This window comes from Borostomias antarcticus (genome assembly GCF_949987555.1).
Source record: "Borostomias antarcticus genome assembly, contig: scaffold_50, whole genome shotgun sequence".
Classification (NCBI taxonomy): domain Eukaryota; kingdom Metazoa; phylum Chordata; class Actinopteri; order Stomiiformes; family Stomiidae; genus Borostomias; species Borostomias antarcticus.
In genome coordinates, this window is record NW_028176195.1 from 1,767,501 (window position 1) to 1,791,266 (window position 23,766).

The 23,766-nt window shown below is 43.2% G+C and overlaps 1 protein-coding gene across 2 annotated transcripts in view; it reads right to left on the minus strand.

Annotated features, from left to right (window-relative positions):
* Window positions 1-1,527, minus strand: part of LOC311328702 (uncharacterized protein) — a 1,531-nt gene extending 4 nt beyond the window's left edge. The window contains exons 1-6 of one of the 2 annotated variants that reach the window (XM_084462635.1): window positions 1,462-1,527; window positions 1,222-1,296; window positions 675-886; window positions 436-595; window positions 244-338; window positions 1-118 (exon numbers count right to left, since the gene is read on the minus strand). The exon at window positions 1-118 is cut by the window's left edge and continues 4 nt beyond it. In XM_084462635.1, the coding sequence (XP_084318761.1) occupies window positions 26-118; window positions 244-338; window positions 436-595; window positions 675-886; window positions 1,222-1,246 (585 nt within the window). In that variant the 5' untranslated portion in view covers window positions 1,247-1,296; window positions 1,462-1,527 and the 3' untranslated portion in view covers window positions 1-25. Of the gene's footprint in view, window positions 119-243; window positions 339-435; window positions 596-674; window positions 887-1,221 lie in introns of both variants that reach the window. The other variant, XM_084462634.1, reaches the window with a different exon arrangement.
* Window positions 1,528-23,766: the final 22,239 nt, after the last annotated feature.

A 23,766-nucleotide genomic window follows, 5' to 3' on the forward strand; every position in this document is an offset into this window, starting at 1 on the left:
TGTGCTCAGATGGGCTGGGGGGCAGCTAGGAAGGGAAGTCTTCCTCATCAGAATGCTGGGGAGTGCTCAGATGGACTGTGCTTGGATGGGCTGTGCTCAGGCGGACTTCTGCAGATACCTAAAGACACAATGAAATGGCCGTAAATACACAACGCACATACATGCACAAAAAAGTGGTACACAATCTTTGGAACCATGCAGTCACACTGGGTAGGAGAAACCAAAAAAAAAGACATCACTTACCCTTCTGCATTTAGCAGGGGCATGTTTCAATGTCTCCTGCAGCTGGGCGGCCACCTCCGCCATCGTAGCCTTTGGCATGGAGACCATCACTGCACCTTTAAGTTATCAAGAAAGGTAATGGTTTCAATTCACATCGGTCATGGAACAAAGACGATGTATTAAAAAATATTCAAAATATGAACCATTTCTTACATGTTAGAACATTGAAGAGTGTCAAACTCTTCAGTGGCTTCTTCCCCTTCTTCCCGTGCACACTGTAGGCGCTCCACACCGCATGTGTGGCTACAGCTGACAGCACCCGCCGGACTGTGTCCGCCAAGTCTCTGCCACCAATGGCACCTAGGTATTGTGTCTGCAAAACAAAGAGTCATTTACTGTACCCTTCCCTGCACTGCAAAAATAAGACAAAGTTCCGCCCTGCAGACACTCACCATCTTCCTCTGATGTTCCCGGTCCTTCAACCTGGCCTCACAGACCTGCAGCTCCTCGTCCGTTTGGGCAGGGTTCAGTACATCCAGCACTTCTCCCTGGGCTCCAGACTCCACAGGCCGCGTGCTCTGGGCCAGTTCCCTCACAGTCCGTGCAAGCTCACGGAGTTGCTCCCGCATCTCTGAGAACTGCTGATGTACAGACCTCTGGAAATCTAGATAAACACAGATGTGGCTATAAGTACATTGACATAAAACTAAATGCAACTCAAAATATATCCCTGCATGCAACATGAAGTAGTCCCATACCAGCATCTGCAGAGCAGCATCGATTAGGTAGAGGGGTACATGGAGTCAATGGTGCTGGAGCCGTTTTCTTGGGCGACGGCATCACAGACCTAACTGAAAAACAAAAGGGATAAAGGAAAGGGATGAGCAGGAAACTGTATGGTGTTGGCAGCATGCTTTGGCTTCTGGCATTTGAAGGAGAATAAATTAAGACATTAACAGGTAGACATCACAACACCACAGCAGTACATGCCACTCTTACCTGGTCTGGCTGGGGTGCTATACATGAAGCCTGGGCTCGCATGGTTTTCGCTCACAGGGGATGAGCTCGGAAAATCTGCAAGATGAGTAAATGGTATTCAATCTAAAAAAGCCAATCACAGAGCTAACTGAATGGGATTAGCAGGAAACTTTATGGTGTTGGCTTTGGCTTCTGGCATTTGGAGGGAAACTAAATAAAGACAAGACAGGTAGACACCACAGCAGTACATGCCACTCTTACCTGGTCTGGCTGGGTGCTGTATGATCTGGCTGGGGTGCTATAAATGGGGCCTGGGCCCCGCTCGCCCAGATGGGACAAGCTTGGAAAATCTGCAAGATGAGTAAAATGGTATTCAAAATAAATAAAAAATAGTCCAACTATCAGTGTGCAGTAGGCATAGACATTTCATTTCAACACAAACATGCATACCTGCATTGTACAGCACACGTGGATTGTACTGGACCGCTGGCAGAGGCCTTTCAACTCCGGCACCTGGTCTTTGGCCTGCATAGTGGGGACCAATGGCTGCCCGGGGCTTGGAATATGTAGTGGAATATCAGTAAATTAGCTCAGATTACTCGATTTCAAAAGTACTACTCTTTTGGGACTGTTGAATGCACTTTAGTATATTACCTTCGTCACTGGAGTGATAGCGTGTGTTGCGCCGTCTCTTTCGAACGTCTTGGCACTCGTCCATTGACGACTGCTGCTCAAACACTTTTGCCATGAGCTTGGCACCTTCGTAATGATCTGTGTGCATAAAGTACCATAATCAATACATTTCAGCCATCCTTTTTTCCTCAGAATAATGAGTCATGATCTTCCCCCCACCCCCATCAGTATTTTTTAATAGCTTAAAATGCAAACAGTACCAGTTGTGGACTTTGGGAAAACCCGGACTCTGTGGAGCGCCCAGCCAGGGTTAGGTTCCACACAGCTCTTTATCCGTTGGCTGACTCATTCATTGGCCAGGAACACATCTGCAACTGTGAGTGAAACCATTAGTAGCCGCTTCCCTGTACAATTGAAAAGTAGCACACCAAACACACAAACATGTTCTTACCCCATCATTTTTGGAGAGCCAGGATACTGGGACAACCGACAGTGTCCTCCCCCAGAAACTCCACACTGCAATAGTCTGCCCAATCAACAAAAAAATATTAAGTTTATAAACACACAAGGACCCTATGGGAAAGTAGGCAGAGGGGAAGAAGCGACTAAAACAATTCAACAAGTCATTACAGCCGATAAGTAATTAGTGACACGCCACTATTCTATTCTTTTTTTTTGATTCTCTGCCGGCCCAGGACAGATGCGGTCAATGGCGGTCAATCATCAATCATCAGTGTGGGAAACATGAAGCTAGTTTAGGCATTAGCCACTGCAGTGCACAGAATAAATGTATAAGGCCCGTGAATCACGCGTTACTACTCGCAGTTTTAACAGCAACGCCTGTTTTTGACTCGAACTCCAACAATACACACCGATACTACTAATGTGGCAAACAAAGCTGCCTCCATCTTTGTTTCGAGCTAACGTTATGGTAACCCGCTTACCTCGTGGGTGGCATTGTTCTGTCTCCCACTTTCCAGACAAATGAAAATATATAAAGCATTATCTTGGCTTCGCCTTCACTGTTGCCTATGTAAAATTAGCCTAAGATTCGTGATGTCCTTAGAAAGCCTGACACGAGCGAGCTCCCAACGTGAGTCAAATTCAGCAGAGTCAAACAAACAAACAATTCACATTTCCCTCAGTCCAGCAGCCATTTTAGATTGCGTGGTAGCGTGCTAGCTAGCATTAGCTAACGTTAGCTAGCTATCATTAGGCTTCCAATTCCTGAACTTAGTTTAGCGTGCAGGTTATGAGTTACTTCTGTTTACTTAAATTATTACCGGTAAGTAAACAAATAAATAGCTAAACCAACAGTCAAATCAATGTAATTTGATGAGGAAAAAAACCCCGAGGTGACGTTAGCTATAACTTACCAGAGAAGAAGTTCGCACCACACTGTTTGTTGGTCCCCAATCTGCTCTCTTTATGGCTTTAAACCACAGCTTTCGGTGGTTCCTCTGAAAAGGGGGACATCTCAAGGGGATGCTGAAGAATCTGAGGCCGTCATCTTGTCCTTTTCTGTTTGTACAGTTCACAGCACAGCAGCTTTGAGGCATAATTAGCTACATGAAACGAGTAGCTAGCGAGTTCGTTCCTCGTTCGCTCGTTCCTTTTTACCGAGAGGCTCCGTGCTCGCTCTGCTGTGACGTAGGCGGCGAACCCATCTATAGGGAGGGAAAGTGATCTCATCGCCCCCTAGTGGAAGTGTTCCATAATGCCGAGAGAATGAATGGGATTTCTCGACACGTCTTTTGAAAAATGATATCTTGGTCGACACCGAAAAGTTAGACTTTTTTTTAATTAATGAAAAAGCATTCAATTTATAACAAACAGGGAAATATACAATCAATAACATTTCTAAGATGCGTTATTAACCTCAACATACAGTACAATATGAAGGATATAAGCGAAAATTTAAAAAAATTAAAAAAGACAGGAGCAGTTTGGCAAAGAATCCTGCCTACTTCAACTGTGAACCAAGCAAGCAGTGACGTCACGGGATAGCCCGATAGCAATCCTAATGCTAGCCTAATAGGACTTTAATCCAACGTCACTGCAACGTTTATTTAATGACGTTGCAGGGACCCATATTGCAAATGTTTCTGCAACGTTGCAGAAAAGTCTAATTAGACTTAGGAGGGTAAAGTTATTTTCGACCTTAGATGGACGTTGTCACAACATCGCCTGATGGTAACGTTGCAACTTACCTAAGTAAACTTATGTGCAACGTTGCTGCAACCCACTGTGTTAGTAGGGTGTTCCTACACAGCAGCCAATGAAGATGTTCCTACACAGCAGCCATTGAGGATGTTCCTACACAGCAGCCAATGAAAATGTTCCTACACAGCAGCCAGATTGTGACATCACAGGGATGCTCTGTGATGTCACAATCTGGCTGCTGTGTAGGACCATTTTCATTGGCTGCTGTGTAGGAACATCCTCAATGGCTGCTGTGTAGGAACATCTTCATGTGCAGGAACATCTTCATCGTCCAGGAAGGGTATAAAAGGGGGCCGCGCCGCCCTGAGAGTCACTAGATAGATAGATAGAGATAGAGACATATAGATAGATAGATAGATAGATAGATAGATAGATAGATAGATAGATAGATAGATAGACACAGCAGCCAATGAGACTGTTCCTACACAGCAGCCAATGAAGATGTTCCTACACAGCAGCCATTGAGGATGTTCCTACACAGCAGCCAATGAAAATGTTCCTACACAGCAGCCAGATTGTGACATCACAGGGATGCTCTGTGATGTCACAATCTGGCTGCTATGTAGGACCATTTTCATTGGCTGCTGTGTAGGAACATCCTCAATGGCTGCTGTGTAGGAACATCTTCATGTGCAGGAACATCTTCATCGTCCAGGAAGGGTATAAAAGGGGGCCGCGCCGCCCTGAGAGTCACTAGATAGATAGATAGAGATAGAGATAGATAGATAGATAGATAGATAGATAGATAGATAGATAGATAGACACAGCAGCCAATGAGACTGTTCCTACACAGCAGCCAATGAAGATGTTCCTACACAGCAGCCATTGAGGATGTTCCTACACAGCAGCCAATGAAAATGTTCCTACACAGCAGCCAGATTGTGACATCACAGGGATGCTCTGTGATGTCACAATCTGGCTGCTGTGTAGGACCATTTTCATTGGCTGCTGTGTAGGAACATCCTCAATGGCTGCTGTGTAGGAACATCTTCATGTGCAGGAACATCTTCATCGTCCAGGAAGGGTATAAAAGGGGGCCGCGCCGCCCTGAGAGTCACTAGATAGATAGATAGAGATAGAGATAGATAGATAGATAGATAGATAGATAGATAGATAGATAGATAGATAGATAGATAGATAGATAGATAGATAGATAGATAGATAGATAGATAGATAGATAGACACAGCAGCCAATGAGACTGTTCCTACACAGCAGCCAATGAAGATGTTCCTACACAGCAGCCATTGAGGATGTTCCTACACAGCAGCCAATGAAAATGTTCCTACACAGCAGCCAGATTGTGCCATCACAGGGATGCTCTGTGATGTCACAATCTGGCTGCTGTGTCGGACCATTTTCATTGGCTGCTGTGTAGGAACATCCTCAATGGCTGCTGTGTAGGAACATCTTCATGTGCAGGAACATCTTCATCGTCCAGGAAGGGTATAAAAGGGGGCCGCGCCGCCCTGAGAGTCACTAGATAGATAGATAGAGATAGAGACATATAGATAGATAGATAGATAGATAGATAGATAGATAGATAGATAGATAGATAGATAGATAGATAGATAGATAGACACAGCAGCCAATGAGACTGTTCCTACACAGCAGCCAATGAAGATGTTCCTACACAGCAGCCAGATTGCTACTATCAAACCAATGTGCTAGCTTCTGTCCATCCCAACTATGCTACTATCAAACCAATCTGCTAGCTACTGTCCATCCCAACTATGCTACTATCAAACGTATGTGCTAGCTACTGTCCATCCCAACTATGCTACTATCAAACCAATGTGCTAGCTACTGTCCATCCCAACTATGCTACTATCAAACCAATGTGCTAGCTACTGTCCATCCCAACTATGCTACTATCAAACCAATGTGCTAGCTACTGTCCATCCCAACTATGCTACTATCAAACCAATGTGCTAGCTACTGTCCATCCCAACTATGCTACTATCAAACCAATGTGCTAGCTACTGTCCATCCCAACTATGCTACTATCAAACCAATGTGCTAGCTACTGTCCATCCCAACTATGCTACTATCAAACCAATGTGCTAGCTACTGTACATCCCAACTATGCTACTATCAAACCAATGTGCTAGCTACTGTACATCCCAACTATGCTACTATCAAACCAATGTGCTAGCTACTGTCCATCCCAACTATGCTACTATCAAACCAATGTGCTAGCTACTGTCCATCCCAACTATGCTACTATCAAACCAATGTGCTAGCTACTGTCCATCCCAACTATGCTACTATCAAACCAATGTGCTAGCTACTGTCCATCACAACTATGCAACTATCAAACCAATGTGCTAGCTACTGTCCATCCCAACTATGCTACTATCAAACCAATGTGCTAGCTACTGTCCATCCCAACTATGCTATCAAACCTTTGTGCTAGCTACTATCCATCCCAACTATGATACTATCAAACCAATGTGCTAGCTACTGTCCATCCCAACTATGCTACTATCAAACCAATGTGCTAGCTACTGTCCATCCCAACTATGCTACTATCAAACCAATGTGCTAGCTAATGTCCATCCCAACTATGCTACTATCAAACCAATGTGCTAGCTACTGTACATCCCAACTATGCTACTATCAAACCAATGTGCTAGCTACTGTCCATCCCAACTATGCTACTATCAAACCAATGTGCTAGCTACTGTCCATCACAACTATGCTACTATCAAACCAATGTGCTAGCTACTGTCCATCCCAACTATGCTACTATCAAACCAATGTGCTAGCTACTGTCCATCCCAACTATGCTATCAAACCTTTGTGCTAGCTACTATCCATCCCAACTATGCTACTATCAAACCAATGTGCTAGGTACTGTCCATCCCAACTATGCTATCAAACCTTTGTGCTAGCTACTGTCCATCCCAACTATGCTACTATCAAACCAATGTGCTAGCTACTGTCCATCACAACTATGCTACTATCAAACCAATGTGCTAGCTAATGTCCATCCCAACTATGCTACTATCAAACAATGTGCTAGCAACTGTCCATCCCAACTATGCTACTATCATACCAATGTGCTAGCTACTGTCCATCCCAACTATGCTACTATCAAACCAATGTGCTAGCTACTGTCCATCCCAACTATGCTACTATCAAACCAATGTGCTAGCTACTGTCCATCCCAACTATGCTATCAAATGTATGTGCTAGCTACTGTCCATCCCAACTATGCTACTATCAAACCAATGTGCTAGCTACTGTCCATCCCAACTATGCTACTATCAAACCAATGTGCTAGCTACTGTCCATCCCAACTATGCTACTATGAAACCAATGTGCTAGCTACTGTACATCCCAACTATGCTACTATCAAACCAATGTGCTAGCTACTGTCCATCCCAACTATGCTACTATCAAACCAATGTGCTAGCTACTGTCCATCCCAACTATGCTACTATCAAACCAATGTGCTAGCTACTGTCCATCCCAACTATGCTACTATCAAACCTGTCCATCCCAACTATGCTACTATCAAACCAATGTGCTAGCTTCTGTCCATCCCAACTATGCTACTATCAAACCAATGTGCTAGCTACTGTCCATCCCAACTATGCTACTATCAAACCAATGTGCTAGCTACTGTCCATCACAACTATGCTACTATCAAACCAATGTGCTAGCTACTGTCCATCCCAACTATGCTACTATCAAACCAATGTGCTAGCTACTGTCCATCCCAACTATGATATCAAACCTTTGTGCTAGCTACTGTCCATCCTAACTATGCTACTATCAAACCAATGTGCTAGCTACTGTCCATCACAACTATGCTACTATCAAACCAATGTGCTAGCTAATGTCCATCCCAACTATGCTACTATCAAACAATGTGCTAGCAATTGTCCATCCCAACTATGCGACTATCATACCAATGTGCTAGCTACTGTCCATCCCAACTATGCTACTATCAAACCAATGTGCTAGCTACTGTCCATCCCAACTATGCTACTATCAAACCAATGTGCTAGCTACTGTCCATCCCAACTATGCTATCAAACCTTTGTGCTAGCTACTATCCATCCCAACTATGCTACTATCAAACCAATGTGCTAGCTACTGTCCATCCCAACTATGCTATCAAACCTTTGTGCTAGCTACTGTCCATCCCTACTATGCTACTATCAAACCAATGTGCTAGCTACTGTCCATCCCAACTATGCAACTATCAAACCAATGTGCTAGCTACTGTCCATCCCAACTATGCTACTATCAAACCAATGTGCTAGCTACTGTCCATCCCAACTATGCTACTATCAAACCAATGTGCTAGCTACTGTCCATCCCAACTATGCTACTATCAAACCAATGTGCTAGCTACTGTCCATCCCAACTATGCTACTATCAAACCAATGTGCTAGCTACTGTCCATCCCAACTATGCTACTATCAAACCAATGTGCTAGCTACTGTCCATCCCAACTATGCTACTATCAAACCAATGTGCTAGCTACTGTCCATCCCAACTATGCTACTATCAAACCAATGTGCTAGCTACTGTCCATCCCAACTATGCTACTATCAAACCAATGTGCTAGCTACTGTACATCCCAACTATGCTACTATCAAACCAATGTGCTAGCTACTTTCCATCCCAACTATGCTACTATCAAACCAATGTGCTAGCTACTGTCCATCCCAACTATGCTACTATCAAACCAATGTGCTAGCTACTGTCCATCCCAACTATGCTACTATCAAACCAATGTGCTAGCTACTGTCCATCACAACTATGCAACTATCAAACCAATGTGCTAGCTACTGTCCATCCCAACTATGCTACTATCAAACCAATGTGCTAGCTACTGTCCATCCCAACTATGCTATCAAACCTTTGTGCTAGCTACTATCCATCCCAACTATGATACTATCAAACCAATGTGCTAGCTACTGTCCATCCCAACTATGCTATCAAACCTTTGTGCTAGCTACTGTCCATCCCAACTATGCTACTATCAAACCAATGTGCTAGCTACTGTCCATCCCAACTATGCTACTATCAAACCAATGTGCTAGCTAATGTCCATCCCAACTATGCTACTATCAAACCAATGTGCTAGCTACTGTACATCCCAACTATGCTACTATCAAACCAATGTGCTAGCTACTGTCCATCCCAACTATGCTACTATCAAACCAATGTGCTAGCTACTGTCCATCACAACTATGCTACTATCAAACCAATGTGCTAGCTACTGTCCATCCCAACTATGCTACTATCAAACCAATGTGCTAGCTACTGTCCATCCCAACTATGCTATCAAACCTTTGTGCTAGCTACTATCCATCCCAACTATGCTACTATCAAACCAATGTGCTAGGTACTGTCCATCCCAACTATGCTATCAAACCTTTGTGCTAGCTACTGTCCATCCCAACTATGCTACTATCAAACCAATGTGCTAGCTACTGTCCATCACAACTATGCTACTATCAAACCAATGTGCTAGCTAATGTCCATCCCAACTATGCTACTATCAAACAATGTGCTAGCAACTGTCCATCCCAACTATGCTACTATCATACCAATGTGCTAGCTACTGTCCATCCCAACTATGCTACTATCAAACCAATGTGCTAGCTACTGTCCATCCCAACTATGCTACTATCAAACCAATGTGCTAGCTACTGTCCATCCCAACTATGCTATCAAATGTATGTGCTAGCTACTGTCCATCCCAACTATGCTACTATCAAACCAATGTGCTAGCTACTGTCCATCCCAACTATGCTACTATCAAACCAATGTGCTAGCTACTGTCCATCCCAACTATGCTACTATGAAACCAATGTGCTAGCTACTGTACATCCCAACTATGCTACTATCAAACCAATGTGCTAGCTACTGTCCATCCCAACTATGCTACTATCAAACCAATGTGCTAGCTACTGTCCATCCCAACTATGCTACTATCAAACCAATGTGCTAGCTACTGTCCATCCCAACTATGCTACTATCAAACCTGTCCATCCCAACTATGCTACTATCAAACCAATGTGCTAGCTTCTGTCCATCCCAACTATGCTACTATCAAACCAATGTGCTAGCTACTGTCCATCCCAACTATGCTACTATCAAACCAATGTGCTAGCTACTGTCCATCACAACTATGCTACTATCAAACCAATGTGCTAGCTACTGTCCATCCCAACTATGCTACTATCAAACCAATGTGCTAGCTACTGTCCATCCCAACTATGATATCAAACCTTTGTGCTAGCTACTGTCCATCCTAACTATGCTACTATCAAACCAATGTGCTAGCTACTGTCCATCACAACTATGCTACTATCAAACCAATGTGCTAGCTAATGTCCATCCCAACTATGCTACTATCAAACAATGTGCTAGCAATTGTCCATCCCAACTATGCGACTATCATACCAATGTGCTAGCTACTGTCCATCCCAACTATGCTACTATCAAACCAATGTGCTAGCTACTGTCCATCCCAACTATGCTACTATCAAACCAATGTGCTAGCTACTGTCCATCCCAACTATGCTATCAAACCTTTGTGCTAGCTACTATCCATCCCAACTATGCTACTATCAAACCAATGTGCTAGCTACTGTCCATCCCAACTATGCTATCAAACCTTTGTGCTAGCTACTGTCCATCCCTACTATGCTACTATCAAACCAATGTGCTAGCTACTGTCCATCCCAACTATGCAACTATCAAACCAATGTGCTAGCTACTGTCCATCCCAACTATGCTACTATCAAACCAATGTGCTAGCTACTGTCCATCCCAACTATGCTACTATCAAACCAATGTGCTAGCTACTGTCCATCCCAACTATGCTACTATCAAACCAATGTGCTAGCTACTGTCCATCCCAACTATGCTACTATCAAACCAATGTGCTAGCTACTGTCCATCCCAACTATGCTACTATCAAACCAATGTGCTAGCTACTGTCCATCCCAACTATGCTACTATCAAACCAATGTGCTAGCTACTGTCCATCACAACTATGCTACTATCAAACCAATGTGCTAGCTACTGTCCATCCCAACTATGCTACTATCAAACCAATGTGCTAGCTACTGTCCATCCCAACTATGCTATCAAACCTTTGTGCTAGCAACTATCCATCCCAACTATGCTACTATCAAACCAATGTGCTAGCTACTGTCCATCCCAACTATGCTATCAAACCTTTGTGCTAGCTACTGTCCATCCCAACTATGCTACTATCAAACCAATGTGCTAGCTACTGTCCATCACAACTATGCTACTATCAAACCAATGTGCTAGCTAATGTCCATCCCAACTATGCTACTATCAAACAATGTGCTAGCAACTGTCCATCCCAACTATGCTACTATCATACCAATGTGCTAGCTACTGTCCATCCCAACTATGCTACTATCAAACCAATGTGCTAGCTACTGTCCATCCCAACTATGCTACTATCAAACCAATGTGCTAGCTACTGTCCATCCCAACTATGCTATCAAACGTATGTGCTAGCTACTGTCCATCCCAACTATGCTACTATCAAACCAATGTGCTAGCTACTGTCCATCCCAACTATGCTATCAAACCTTTGTGCTAGCTACTATCCATCCCAACTATGCTACTATCAAACCAATGTGCTAGGTACTGTCCATCCCAACTATGCTATCAAACCTTTGTGCTAGCTACTGTCCATCCCAACTATGCTACTATCAAACCAATGTGCTAGCTACTGTCCATCACAACTATGCTACTATCAAACCAATGTGCTAGCTAATGTCCATCCCAACTATGCTACTATCAAACAATGTGCTAGCAACTGTCCATCCCAACTATGCTACTATCATACCAATGTGCTAGCTACTGTCCATCCCAACTATGCTACTATCAAACCAATGTGCTAGCTACTGTCCATCCCAACTATGCTACTATCAAACCAATGTGCTAGCTACTGTCCATCCCAACTATGCTATCAAATGTATGTGCTAGCTACTGTCCATCCCAACTATGCTACTATCAAACCAATGTGCTAGCTACTGTCCATCCCAACTATGCTACTATCAAACCAATGTGCTAGCTACTGTCCATCCCAACTATGCTACTATGAAACCAATGTGCTAGCTACTGTACATCCCAACTATGCTACTATCAAACCAATGTGCTAGCTACTGTCCATCCCAACTATGCTACTATCAAACCAATGTGCTAGCTACTGTCCATCCCAACTATGCTACTATCAAACCAATGTGCTAGCTACTGTCCATCCCAACTATGCTACTATCAAACCTGTCCATCCCAACTATGCTACTATCAAACCAATGTGCTAGCTTCTGTCCATCCCAACTATGCTACTATCAAACCAATGTGCTAGCTACTGTCCATCCCAACTATGCTACTATCAAACCAATGTGCTAGCTACTGTCCATCACAACTATGCTACTATCAAACCAATGTGCTAGCTACTGTCCATCCCAACTATGCTACTATCAAACCAATGTGCTAGCTACTGTCCATCCCAACTATGATATCAAACCTTTGTGCTAGCTACTGTCCATCCTAACTATGCTACTATCAAACCAATGTGCTAGCTACTGTCCATCACAACTATGCTACTATCAAACCAATGTGCTAGCTAATGTCCATCCCAACTATGCTACTATCAAACAATGTGCTAGCAACTGTCCATCCCAACTATGCGACTATCATACCAATGTGCTAGCTACTGTCCATCCCAACTATGCTACTATCAAACCAATGTGCTAGCTACTGTCCATCCCAACTATGCTACTATCAAACCAATGTGCTAGCTACTGTCCATCCCAACTATGCTATCAAACCTTTGTGCTAGCTACTATCCATCCCAACTATGCTACTATCAAACCAATGTGCTAGCTACTGTCCATCCCAACTATGCTATCAAACCTTTGTGCTAGCTACTGTCCATCCCTACTATGCTACTATCAAACCAATGTGCTAGCTACTGTCCATCCCAACTATGCAACTATCAAACCAATGTGCTAGCTAATGTCCATCCCAACTATGCTACTATCAAACCAATGTGCTAGCTACTGTCCATCCCAACTATGCTACTATCAAACCAATGTGCTAGCTACTGTCCATCCCAACTATGCTACTATCAAACCAATGTGCTAGCTACTGTCCATCCCAACTATGCTACTATCAAACCAATGTGCTAGCTACTGTCCATCCCAACTATGCTACTATCAAACCAATGTGCTAGCTACTGTCCATCCCAACTATGCTACTATCAAACCAATGTGCTAGCTACTGTCCATCACAACTATGCTACTATCAAACCAATGTGCTAGCTACTGTCCATCCCAACTATGCTACTATCAAACCAATGTGCTAGCTACTGTCCATCCCAACTATGCTATCAAACCTTTGTGCTAGCAACTATCCATCCCAACTATGCTACTATCAAACCAATGTGCTAGCTACTGTCCATCCCAACTATGCTATCAAACCTTTGTGCTAGCTACTGTCCATCCCAACTATGCTACTATCAAACCAATGTGCTAGCTACTGTCCATCACAACTATGCTACTGTCAAACCAATGTGCTAGCTAATGTCCATCCCAACTATGCTACTATCAAACAATGTGCTAGCAACTGTCCATCCCAACTATGCTACTATCATACCAATGTGCTAGCTACTGTCCATCCCAACTATGCTACTATCAAACCAATGTGCTAGCTACTGTCCATCCCAACTATGCTACTATCAAACCAATGTGCTAGCTACTGTCCATCCCAACTATGCTATCAAACGTATGTGCTAGCTACTGTCCATCCCAACTATGCTACTATCAAACCAATGTGCTAGCTACTGTCCATCCCAACTATGCTACTATCAAACCAATGTGCTAGCTACTGTCCATCCCAACTATGCTACTATCAAACCAATGTGCTAGCTACTGTCCATCCCAACTATGCTACTATCAAACCAATGTGCTAGCTACTGTCCATCCCAACTATGCTACTATCAAACCAATGTGCTAGCTACTGTCCATCCCAACTATGCTACTATCAAACCAATGTGCTAGCTACTGTCCATCCCAACTATGCTACTATCAAACCAATGTGCTAGCTACTGTCCATCCCAACTATGCTACTATCAAACCAATGTGCTAGCTACTGTCCATCCCAACTATGCTACTATCAAACCAATGTGCTAGCTACTGTCCATCCCAACTATGCTACTATCAAACCAATGTGCTAGCTACTGTCCATCCCAACTATGCTACTATCAAACCAATGTGCTAGCTACTGTCCATCCCAACTATGCTACTATCAAACCAATGTGCTAGCTAATGTCCATCCCAACTATGCTACTATCAAACCAATGTGCTAGCTACTGTCCATTCCAACTATGCTACTATCAAACCAATGTGCTAGCTACTGTCCATCCCAACTATGCTACTATCAAACCAATGTGCTAGCTACTGTCCATCCCAACTATGCTACTATCAAACCAATGTGCTAGCTACTGTCCATCCCAACTATGCTACTATCAAACCAATGTGCTAGCTATTGTCCATCCCAACTATGCTACTATCAAACCAATGTGCTAGCTACTGTCCATCCCAACTATGCTATCAAACCTTTGTGCTAGCTACTATCCATCCCAACTATGCTACTATCAAACCAATGTGCTAGCTACTGTCCATCCCAACTATGCTATCAAACCTTTGTGCTAGCTACTGTCCATCCCAACTATGCTACTATCAAACCAATGTGCTAGCTACTGTCCATCACAACTATGCTACTATCAAACCAATGTGCTAGCTAATGTCCATCCCAACTATGCTACTATCAAACAATGTGCTAGCAACTGTCCATCCCAACTATGCTACTATCATACCAATGTGCTAGCTACTGTCCATCCCAACTATGCTACTATCAAACCAATGTGCTAGCTACTGTCCATCCCAACTATGCTACTATCAAACCAATGTGCTAGCTACTGTCCATCCCAACTATGCTATCAAACGTACGTGCTAGCTACTGTCCATCCCAACTATGCTACTATCAAACCAATGTGCTAGCTACTGTCCATCCCAACTATGCTACTATCAAACCAATGTGCTAGCTACTGTCCATCCCAACTATGCTACTATCAAACCAATGTGCTAGCTACTGTCCATCCCAACTATGCTACTATGAAACCAATGTGCTAGCTACTGTACATCCCAACTATGCTACTATCAAACCAATGTGCTAGCTACTGTCCATCCCAACTATGCTACTATCAAACCAATGTGCTAGCTACTGTCCATCCCAACTATGATATCAAACCTTTGTGCTAGCTACTGTCCATCCCAACTATGCTACTATCAAACCAATGTGCTAGCTACTGTCCATCCCAACTATGCTACTATCAAACAATGTGCTAGCAACTGTCCATCCCAACTATGCTACTATCATACCAATGTGCTAGCTACTGTCTATCCCAACTATGCTACTATCAAACCAATGTGCTAGCTACTGTCCATCCCAACTATGCTACTATCAAAACAATGTGCTAGCTACTGTCCATCCCAACTATGCTATCAAACCTTTGTGCTAGCTACTATCCATCCCAACTATGCTACTATCAAACCAATGTGCTAGCTACTGTCCATCCCAACTATGCTATCAAACCTTTGTGCTAGCTACTGTCCATCCCAACTATGCTACTATCAAACCAATGTGCTAGCTACTGTCCATCCCAACTATGCAACTATCAAACCAATGTGCTAGCTAATGTCCATCCCAACTATGCTACTATCAAACCAATGTGCTAGCTACTGTACATCCCAACTATGCTACTATCAAACCAATGTGCTAGCTACTGTCCATCCCAACTATGCTACTATCAAACCAATGTGCTAGCTACTGTCCATCCCAACTATGCTACTATCAAACCAATGTGCTAGCTACTGTCCATCCCAACTATGCTACTATCAAACCAATGTGCTAGCTACTGTCCATCCCAACTATGCTACTATCAAACCAATGTGCTAGCTACTGTCCATCACAACTATGCTACTATCAAACCAATGTGCTAGCTACTGTCCATCCCAACTATGCTACTATCAAACCAATGTGCTAGCTACTGTCCATCCCAACTATGCTATCAAACCTTTGTGCTAGCTACTATCCATCCCAACTATGCTACTATCAAACCAATGTGCTAGCTACTGTCCATCCCAACTATGCTATCAAACCTTTGTGCTAGCTACTGTCCATCCCAACTATGCTACTATCAAACCAATGTGCTAGCTACTGTCCATCACAACTATGCTACTATCAAACCAATGTGCTAGCTAATGTCCATCCCAACTATGCTACTATCAAACAATGTGCTAGCAACTGTCCATCCCAACTATGCTACTATCATACCAATGTGCTAGCTACTGTCCATCCCAACTATGCTACTATCAAACCAATGTGCTAGCTACTGTCAATCCCAACTATGCTATCAAACGTATGTGCTAGCTACTGTCCATCCCAACTATGCTACTATCAAACCAATGTGCTAGCTACTGTCCATCCCAACTATGCTACTATCAAACCAATGTGCTAGCTACTGTCCATTCCAACTATGCTACTATCAAACCAATGTGCTAGCTACTGTCCATCCCAACTATGCTACTATCAAACCAATGTGCTAGCTACTGTCCATCCCAACTATGCTACTATCAAACCAATGTGCTAGCTACTGTCCATCCCAACTATGCTACTATCAAACCAATGTGCTAGCTACTGTCCATCCCAACTATGCTATCAAACCTTTGTGCTAGCTACTATCCATCCCAACTATGCTACTATCAAACCAATGTGCTAGCTACTGTCCATCCCAACTATGCTATCAAACCTTTGTGCTAGCTACTGTCCATCCCAACTATGCTACTATCAAACCAATTGGCTAGCTACTGTCCATCACAACTATGCTACTATCAAACCAATGTGCTAGCTAATGTCCATCCCAACTATGCTACTATCAAACAATGTGCTAGCAACTGTCCATCCCAACTATGCTACTATCATACCAATGTGCTAGCTACTGTCCATCCCAACTATGCTACTATCAAACCAATGTGCTAGCTACTGTCCATCCCAACTATGCTACTATCAAACCAATGTGCTAGCTACTGTCCATCCCAACTATGCTACTATCAAACCAATGTGCTAGCTACTGTCCATCCCAACTATGCTACTATCAAACCAATGTGCTAGCTACTGTCCATCCCAACTATGCTACTATCAAACCAATGTGCTAGCTACTGTCCATCACAACTATGCTACTATCAAACCAATGTGCTAGCTACTGTCCATCCCAACTATGCTACTATCAAACCAATGTGCTAGCTACTGTCCATCCCAACTATGCTATCAAACCTTTGTGCTAGCAACTATCCATCCCAACTATGCTACTATCAAACCAATGTGCTAGCTACTGTCCATCCCAACTATGCTATCAAACCTTTGTGCTAGCTACTGTCCATCCCAACTATGCTACTATCAAACCAATGTGCTAGCTACTGTCCATCACAACTATGCTACTATCAAACCAATGTGCTAGCTAATGTCCATCCCAACTATGCTACTATCAAACAATGTGCTAGCAACTGTCCATCCCAACTATGCTACTATCATACCAATGTGCTAGCTACTGTCCATCCCAACTATGCTACTATCAAACCAATGTGCTAGCTACTGTCCATCCCAACTATGCTACTATCAAACCAATGTGCTAGCTACTGTCCATCCCAACTATGCTATCAAACGTATGTGCTAGCTACTGTCCATCCCAACTATGCTACTATCAAACCAATGTGCTAGCTACTGTCCATCCCAACTATGCTACTATCAAACCAATGTGCTAGCTACTGTCCATCCCAACTATGCTACTATCAAACCAATGTGCTAGCTACTGTCCATCCCAACTATGCTACTATCAAACCAATGTGCTAGCTACTGTCCATCCCAACTATGCTACTATCAAACCAATGTGCTAGCTACTGTCCATCCCAACTATGCTACTATCAAACCAATGTGCTAGCTACTGTCCATCCCAACTATGCTACTATCAAACCAATGTGCTAGCTACTGTCCATCCCAACTATGCTACTATCAAACCAATGTGCTAGCTACTGTCCATCCCAACTATGCTACTATCAAACCAATGTGCTAGCTAATGTCCATCCCAACTATGCTACTTTCAAACCAATGTGCTAGCTACTGTCCATTCCAACTATGCTACTATCAAACCAATGTGCTAGCTACTGTCCATCCCAACTATGCTACTATCAAACCAATGTGCTAGCTACTGTCCATCCCAACTATGCTACTATCAAACCAATGTGCTAGCTACTGTCCATCCCAACTATGCTACTATCAAACCAATGTGCTAGCTACTGTCCATCCCAACTATGCTACTATCAAACCAATGTGCTAGCTACTGTCCATCCCAACTATGCTATCAAACCTTTGTGCTAGCTACTATCCATCCCAACTATGCTACTATCAAACCAATGTGCTAGCTACTGTCCATCCCAACTATGCTATCAAACCTTTGTGCTAGCTACTGTCCATCCCAACTATGCTACTATCAAACCAATGTGCTAGCTACTGTCCATCACAACTATGCTACTATCAAACCAATGTGCTAGCTAATGTCCATCCCAACTATGCTACTATCAAACAATGTGCTAGCAACTGTCCATCCCAACTATGCTACTATCATACCAATGTGCTAGCTACTGTCCATCCCAACTATGCTACTATCAAACCAATGTGCTAGCTACTGTCCATCCCAACTATGCTACTATCAAACCAATGTGCTAGCTACTGTCCATCCCAACTATGCTATCAAACGTACGTGCTAGCTACTGTCCATCCCAACTATGCTACTATCAAACCAATGTGCTAGCTACTGTCCATCCCAACTATGCTACTATCAAACCAATGTGCTAGCTACTGTCCATCCCAACTATGCTACTATCAAACCAATGTGCTAGCTACTGTCCATCCCAACTATGCTACTATGAAACCAATGTGCTAGCTACTGTACATCCCAACTATGCTACTATCAAACCAATGTGCTAGCTACTGTCCATCCCAACTATGCTACTATCAAACCAATGTGCTAGCTACTGTCCATCCCAACTATGATATCAAACCTTTGTGCTAGCTACTGTCCATCCCAACTATGCTACTATCAAACCAATGTGCTAGCTACTGTCCATCCCAACTATGCTACTATCAAACAATGTGCTAGCAACTGTCCATCCCAACTATGCTACTATCATACCAATGTGCTAGCTACTGTCTATCCCAACTATGCTACTATCAAACCAATGTGCTAGCTACTGTCCATCCCAACTATGCTACTATCAAAACAATGTGCTAGCTACTGTCCATCCCAACTATGCTATCAAACCTTTGTGCTAGCTACTATCCATCCCAACTATGCTACTATCAAACCAATGTGCTAGCTACTGTCCATCCCAACTATGCTATCAAACCTTTGTGCTAGCTACTGTCCATCCCAACTATGCTACTATCAAACCAATGTGCTAGCTACTGTCCATCCCAACTATGCAACTATCAAACCAATGTGCTAGCTAATGTCCATCCCAACTATGCTACTATCAAACCAATGTGCTAGCTACTGTACATCCCAACTATGCTACTATCAAACCAATGTGCTAGCTACTGTCCATCCCAACTATGCTACTATCAAACCAATGTGCTAGCTACTGTCCATCCCAACTATGCTACTATCAAACCAATGTGCTAGCTACTGTCCATCCCAACTATGCTACTATCAAACCAATGTGCTAGCTACTGTCCATCCCAACTATGCTACTATCAAACCAATGTGCTAGCTACTGTCCATCCCAACTATGCTACTATCAAACCAATGTGCTAGCTACTGTCCATCCCAACTATGCTATCAAACCTTTGTGCTAGCTACTATCCATCCCAACTATGCTACTATCAAACCAATGTGCTAGCTACTGTCCATCCCAACTATGCTATCAAACCTTTGTGCTAGCTACTGTCCATCCCAACTATGCTACTATCAAACCAATGTGCTAGCTACTGTCCATCACAACTATGCTACTATCAAACCAATGTGCTAGCTAATGTCCATCCCAACTATGCTACTATCAAACAATGTGCTAGCAACTGTCCATCCCAACTATGCTACTATCATACCAATGTGCTAGCTACTGTCCATCCCAACTATGCTACTATCAAACCAATGTGCTAGCTACTGTCCATCCCAACTATGCTATCAAACGTATGTGCTAGCTACTGTCCATCCCAACTATGCTACTATCAAACCAATGTGCTAGCTACTGTCCATCCCAACTATGCTACTATCAAACCAATGTGCTAGCTACTGTCCATCCGAACTATGCTACTATGAAACCAATGTGCTAGCTACTGTACATCCCAACTATGCTACTATCAAACCAATGTGCTAGCTACTGTCCATCCCAACTATGCTACTATCAAACCAATGTGCTAGCTACTGTCCATCCCAACTATGCTACTATCAAACCAATGTGCTAGCTACTGTCCATCCCAACTATGCTACTATCAAACCAATGTGCTAGCTACTGTCCATCCCAACTATGCTACTATCAAACCAATGTGCTAGCTAATGTCCATCCCAACTATGCTACTATCAAACCAATGTGCTAGCTACTGTCCATTCCAACTATGCTACTATCAAACCAATGTGCTAGCTACTGTCCATCCCAACTATGCTACTATCAAACCAATGTGCTAGCTACTGTCCATCCCAACTATGCTACTATCAAACCAATGTGCTAGCTACTGTCCATCCCAACTATGCTACTATCAAACCAATGTGCTAGCTACTGTCCATCCCAACTATGCTATCAAACCTTTGTGCTAGCTACTATCCATCCCAACTATGCTACTATCAAACCAATGTGCTAGCTACTGTCCATCCCAACTATGCTATCAAACCTTTGTGCTAGCTACTGTCCATCCCAACTATGCTACTATCAAACCAATTGGCTAGCTACTGTCCATCACAACTATGCTACTATCAAACCAATGTGCTAGCTAATGTCCATCCCAACTATGCTACTATCAAACAATGTGCTAGCAACTGTCCATCCCAACTATGCTACTATCATACCAATGTGCTAGCTACTGTCCATCCCAACTATGCTACTATCAAACCAATGTGCTAGCTACTGTCCATCCCAACTATGCTACTATCAAACCAATGTGCTAGCTACTGTCCATCCCAACTATGCTATCAAACGTATGTGCTAGCTACTGTCCATCCCAACTATGCTACTATCAAACCAATGTGCTAGCTACTGTCCATCCCAACTATGCTACTATCAAGCCAATGTGCTAGCTACTGTCCATCCCAACTATGCTACTATCAAACCAATGTGCTAGCTACTGTCCATCCCAACTATGCTACTATGAAACCAATGTGCTAGCTACTGTACATCCCAACTATGCTACTATCAAACCAATGTGCTAGCTACTGTCCATCCCAACTATGCTACTATCAAACCAATGTGCTAGCTACTGTCCATCCCAACTATGCTACTATCAAACCAATGTGCTAGCTACTGTCCATCCCAACTATGCTACTATCAAACCAATGTGCTAGCTACTGTCCATCCCAACTATGCTACTATCAAACCAATGTGCTAGCTACTGTCCATCCCAACTATGCTATCAAACCTTTGTGCTAGCTACTATCCATCCCAACTATGCAACTATCAAACCAATGTGCTAGCTACTGTCCATCCCAACTATGCTATCAAACCTTTGTGCTAGCTACTGTCCATCCCAACTATGCTACTATCAAACCAATTGGCTAGCTACTGTCCATCACAACTATGCTACTATCAAACCAATGTGCTAGCTAATGTCCATCCCAACTATGCTACTATCAAACAATGTGCTAGCAACTGTCCATCCCAACTATGCTACTATCATACCAATGTGCTAGCTACTGTCCATCCCAACTATGCTACTATCAAACCAATGTGCTAGCTACTGTCCATCCCAACTATGCTACTATCAAACCAATGTGCTAGCTACTGTCCATCCCAACTATGCTATCAAACGTATGTGCTAGCTACTGTCCATCCCAACTATGCTACTATCAAACCAATGTGCTAGCTACTGTCCATCCCAACTATGCTACTATCAAACCAATGTGCTAGCTACTGTCCATCCCAACTATGCTACTATCAAACCAATGTGCTAGCTACTGTCCATCCCAACTATGCTACTATGAAACCAATGTGCTAGCTACTGTACATCCCAACTATGCTACTATCAAACCAATGTGCTAGCTACTGTCCATCCCAACTATGCTACTATCAAACCAATGTGCTAGCTACTGTCCATCCCAACTATGCTACTATCAAACCAATGTGCTAGCTACTGTCCATCCCAACTATGCTACTATCAAACCAATGTGCTAGCTATTGTCCATCCCAACTATGCTACTATCAAACCAATGTGCTAGCTACTATCCATCCCAACTATGCTTCTATCAAACCAATGTGCTAGCTACTGTCCATCCCAACTATGCTATCAAACCTATGTGCTAGCTACTGTCCATCCCAACTATGCTACTATCAAACCAATGTGCTAGCTATTGTCCATCACAACTATGCTACTATCAAACCAATGTGCTAACTACTGTCCATCCCAACTATGCTACTATCAAACAATGTGCTAGCAACTGTCCATCCCAACTATGCTACTATCATACCAATGTGCTAGCTACTGTCCATCCCAACTATGCTACTATCAAACCAATGTGCTAGCTTCTGTCCATCCCAACTATGCTACTATCAAACCAATCTGCTAGCTACTGTCCATCCCAACTATGCTACTATCAAACGTATGTGCTAGCTACTGTCCATCCCAACTATGCTACTATCAAACCAATGTGCTAGCTACTGTCCATCCCAACTATGCTACTATCAAACCAATGTGCTAGCTACTGTCCATCCCAACTATGCTACTATCAAACCAATGTGCTAGCTACTGTCCATCCCAACTATGCTACTATCAAACCAATGTGCTAGCTACTGTCCATCCCAACTATGCTACTATCAAACCAATGTGCTAGCTACTGTCCATCCCAACTATGCTACTATCAAACCAATGTGCTAGCTACTGTACATCCCAACTATGCTACTATCAAACCAATGTGCTAGCTACTTTCCATCCCAACTATGCTACTATCAAACCAATGTGCTAGCTACTGTCCATCCCAACTATGCTACTATCAAACCAATGTGCTAGCTACTGTCCATCCCAACTATGCTACTATCAAACCAATGTGCTAGCTACTGTCCATCACAACTATGCTACTATCAAACCAATGTGCTAGCTACTGTCCATCCCAACTATGCTACTATCAAACCAATGTGCTAGCTACTGTCCATCCCAACTATGCTATCAAACCTTTGTGCTAGCTACTATCCATCCCAACTATGCTACTATCAAACCAATGTGCTAGCTACTGTCCATCCCAACTATGCTATCAAACCTTTGTGCTAGCTACTGTCCATCCCAACTATGCTACTATCAAACCAATGTGCTAGCTACTGTCCATCCCAACTATGCTACTATCAAACCAATGTGCTAGCTAATGTCCATCCCAACTA